Here is a 3,867-nt window from a genome sequence, read left to right on the forward strand (position 1 = left end):
GAGGACAGGAAAAGAACGTGCCAACCCCTACTGCTGAACATTTCAAGGAAAGCCCACCAGGTCTATGACACTTCCCATGGAAGTGCCAAGTATCCCATGTCTGGACAGACTTCTGCTGCCAAGGGCTGTCAGGATGCAAGTTCAGGACAGAAGTTAGCCTAGAGAGCAGTCCTGAAGGGAACAGACTTCTCGTCTTCACAGAAACACAGAGAGGGTTAAGCTGCAGCACACTACATCTACTCAGACAAAGAAAAGCTCTTGCCAGAGCTCATCTGAATCCCTCTCCCAAGCCCCTCTCGCTCCTTTAAAGGCAAATTCCTAGTGACTGGAGTCCATTTCTGAAGCCACTTTGTTTGTTGACTGCTCATTGGAAAGGCACAAGCCATATCCAACCCGCTACCTCCACAGACATTCTCCACGTCTTCCCTCCAGAGCAGCTTGCACTGCTGCCTCTGTAACAGGCTCTGGAACTTCCTACTTCATTTCTTCAAACTCTTTTGAGGGATCCAAGGTTGGGCCAGGAATCATCACAGTCTGAAAAAGCAAGGAACAAAATCAGCATGACACAGAGCAGCTCTGAACGGCTGTAATGGGAACTCTTCATGTTACAGAGCGTAAGAAAGGGAGAGCAGGGGGGGGGTCTGGCAAGGCAAAGGCCTTGCACAGGACGATGACCAGATGGCAGCAGCATGGGGGAGGACGCAGAGGGGGAATGGGATGACATGCCTGTAGTGTACTACTGAACTGTAGTTCTCACCTCCTTCCTCTCTAGGACCTGTTTTTAGTAACACAGGAAGACAGAGCACCTGCGCCACTCTGCCAGGCCATGTACAGGGACCAGAAACCCCCTAAATTATCGCGTATGTGTCAAATACCATCCGCCTCCTACTATAGCTTCCAGGTGCTAGAGGCTGATAATCCCACATTCATAAATAGGTCTTCTTGCAAGTTAATGCACCACCTTCCCATCGCAGGAAGGTCAGCTTTGGTTTTGTCCAGAATTAACCAGGGACCTATGTTTCACAGACAAAGGCCGTGCCGGTGCCTCCTCCTCAGGGCATTACCTTAATGATGGGCTCCTTGGGTGGAGCCCACTCTGGAACGATCTTGCCGTGCATCCTCCATGTGCCATATGGGTTGACCAAGTACCTCTCAAACACGACATACTCCAAAACATCCTTGGGCACCTGCTCCCCACCATACATCAGCCGCCCAAAGCGGTCATAGATTGCCAGAATCTGTGAACAGAGCCAAGAGGCTTACACTGGGCTGGCAGCAGGTTGGAGTCAGCTGGGAAACGCAAGGGGGAACAAGGGGATGTACCTGCCGCGTGTGCATCCGCACTGTCACCTGGCCATACAGGTTGCCTCGATTCACAATGCTGTCACATCGAACATGAACCACTCTTGGAGGCTCCAGCGACTCCACAAAACTCCACCGGATGGTCTTGTACCTGTTCCCACGGACCATTTCCTGTAAGAAAAATAATCACCGACTTATTTAGCATGTGAATTGAATGACAAGCAAACCACTATATATAATGAAGCATTGATTCAGTAGCTGTTACTTAGACTTGTGCTTTCCCTCCCAGCTTTGTCTTTACTGTATCCAGAAAAATTGAGACAGATGACCAGGTTTAGAGAGCCTCAGAGACCACAGAAGACACCAAGGACATGCTACGTCCCCAGTAAACACTTACTGGGTAGCAGCGCTCTGTCACCAGGGAGTGAAGTTTCTGCTTGTTAAAACTGCAAGTGAAACACACCCAGTTACTTGAGTACACACATTGGGAAGAGGCTTACTCGCAAATTCCTGCTTCCCCAGAAGACAATCTGCTGGCAAAACAGAGAAAGGGAAATTCTCAGCTGTGATCTCAGCACGAAACCAGAACACGAACACGAGCTGGTTGACAAGACTTCAGGGAAAGACACAACATCCTTCAGAAGCCAGTTACAACCTAAATGTTTTATTGATGTTTGGAATTGTAACCAAGAATGATGCAGTTTTGAAATCTGTTCTATTACTGGAAAGTGGAGCAAGCCAGTGGAGTATCATTTAGTCTCCAAACAATTCCCCGCAGCGTGATTCTGCACAGCACCAACCACCCACTCACCCACTAACACTAGTGCTGCAACAGCTCATCTCCTCTGCAGGTCAGGTCAAGACCAACTTTCTGCAACCTGCTTTTCATTACAAAAGCAAGAGGGGGCTGTTGGGAGATTTGGTCAGTGTACTCTTCATAGAGATGGGGGCAGAACAAGATAAAGTATTTATTGAAGAGGAGGTGCAAGGATTAGAAAGACCAGAAAAACAGAGCATATAAGCAAAGAGAAGCAGGTCCCACGTAACCACATCAGTTAGAGAAGCGATCTTACTTTGCCAGGCAGTTGTGAGCTTCAATAAATATCTCCTGCGCCTTCTCTGGGAAGGTTTTAGTGCTGAAATCCGGATCATGATCTTTTACCTTCCGCAGACTGGAAAGACAAGAAAAGCTCTACTGTGAGTAAAGAATAACTTGGAACTGTCTTGCACGTTTCAGGTGACAACAGCCCAGATTTTACCAGGGAACAACTGAGAGCTGAAGACTCCCCACTGAGACAACCTCTAGGTGCTCGTAAAACAGACATAGTGCTGCAAACCCAAAGAATCCTCAAGAAAATGAGTGCACGCTGTGTCCATTCACACCAGGACAGGTGCTTTGCGCTCGTTCTCATACCAGGGACTCCCAGTTAAGTGGTGCAACAGCAATAGCAGAAGAAGCAGGTAGAAACAAAACATACCATCTCACCACTGCAAGACAGAACCGAGCAAAACTTCTGCAGCACAGAATAATTAAAGAGGCGGTACGTACGCTAGCTGGGAGACAGCAGTCTGCTTCATCTTCTCCACTTTTTGCTTCAGCCCATCTTTGGACAGGGAAGTCAAGCGGGCATCGCCCTCAGGAGGGACATAAGGGTCTATAATATCAGCTGCAGGAGAGAGAAGAAAGGTCAGGAGGAAGCTCAAAACAGCAAAATGAAAGAAACAGAGGCAGCGCCCTGGCTGCCAAGGGCTGGAGTAGCAGGATTCCTCCCTGAAAATGTTTGTAAGATAAAATGTGAGCCGCCAGAGAACTGCCAGTCTAACACAGCTCGTCAGCAGTGACGGGGACAGCTGCTACCCCACATCAGGAGGCAGAGTGTGTGACTCGATCTATCGCAGTCAGCATGGTCACACTGCTTAGGCTAATTGCTCATGCTGCTACTTTGCATTAGCTTTGCCCTTGAGAAAAGACCAAAGCAGGCTTTCTACCACCTGTGCAGGCCAAGTAGAAGGTCCGTTCTATGCGTTCCTCGGGAAATACCATCCCAGAAGACCTGAGTCTCTTCTCCTTCTCTTTAGGAGACAGCTCCCTGGCCCATTCAGGGACAGAAAACCTCTTCTTTGTTCTCACTGGGACAACAAGACAGGCCGGAGCTGCTCCTGCAGGACGGAGCACAGACTCCACAGTCTATGGGAGAGAAAGAACAAAGCCATGGAGTAAGCACAACGGCTGAGAAACAACACCAGCACCTTGACTCATTTCCCTCCCCATCTCCCAAACACAGAGCGGCTGTAAATATGCCTAGTGCCACTGCCTGTAGCCCTCCTTGTCCCACGGCCCTCCCCACATTCCCTCACCCCTGACTCCCAACACTTTATCCCATGGCACCTCAGCAACCCCCCACATCGAACCGTTTGGGTTGGAAAAGCCCTTTAAGCTCCCCCAGCCCAACCGTTCCCCTACCCCTGCCATCCCACCCCCAAACCCTGGCCCTCAGCACCGCCCCTGCCCGGCTGTTAAATCCCCCCAGGGATGGGGACTCGACCCCTTCCCTGGGCAGCCCC

At 49.9% G+C, this 3,867-nt stretch overlaps 1 protein-coding gene across 1 annotated transcript; it reads right to left on the reverse strand.

The window, feature by feature from the left end:
- Positions 1 to 6: 6 nt before the first annotated feature.
- Positions 7 to 3,564, reverse strand: MRPL45 (mitochondrial ribosomal protein L45). The gene is made up of 7 exons (XM_035889849.1): positions 3,295 to 3,564; positions 2,852 to 2,969; positions 2,376 to 2,474; positions 1,700 to 1,748; positions 1,324 to 1,473; positions 1,065 to 1,238; positions 7 to 534 (listed from the first exon to the last, which is right to left on the reverse strand). Exons 1-7 carry the CDS (start codon positions 3,344 to 3,346, stop codon positions 475 to 477), a joined length of 702 nt encoding a protein of 233 aa, XP_035745742.1. The 5' UTR covers positions 3,347 to 3,564; the 3' UTR covers positions 7 to 474.
- Between the last annotated feature and the right edge of the window lie 303 nt (positions 3,565 to 3,867).

Source organism: Egretta garzetta, unplaced genomic scaffold, assembly GCF_000687185.1.
Source record: "Egretta garzetta isolate BGI_Z169 unplaced genomic scaffold, ASM68718v1 scaffold942, whole genome shotgun sequence".
NCBI lineage: Eukaryota > Metazoa > Chordata > Aves > Pelecaniformes > Ardeidae > Egretta > Egretta garzetta.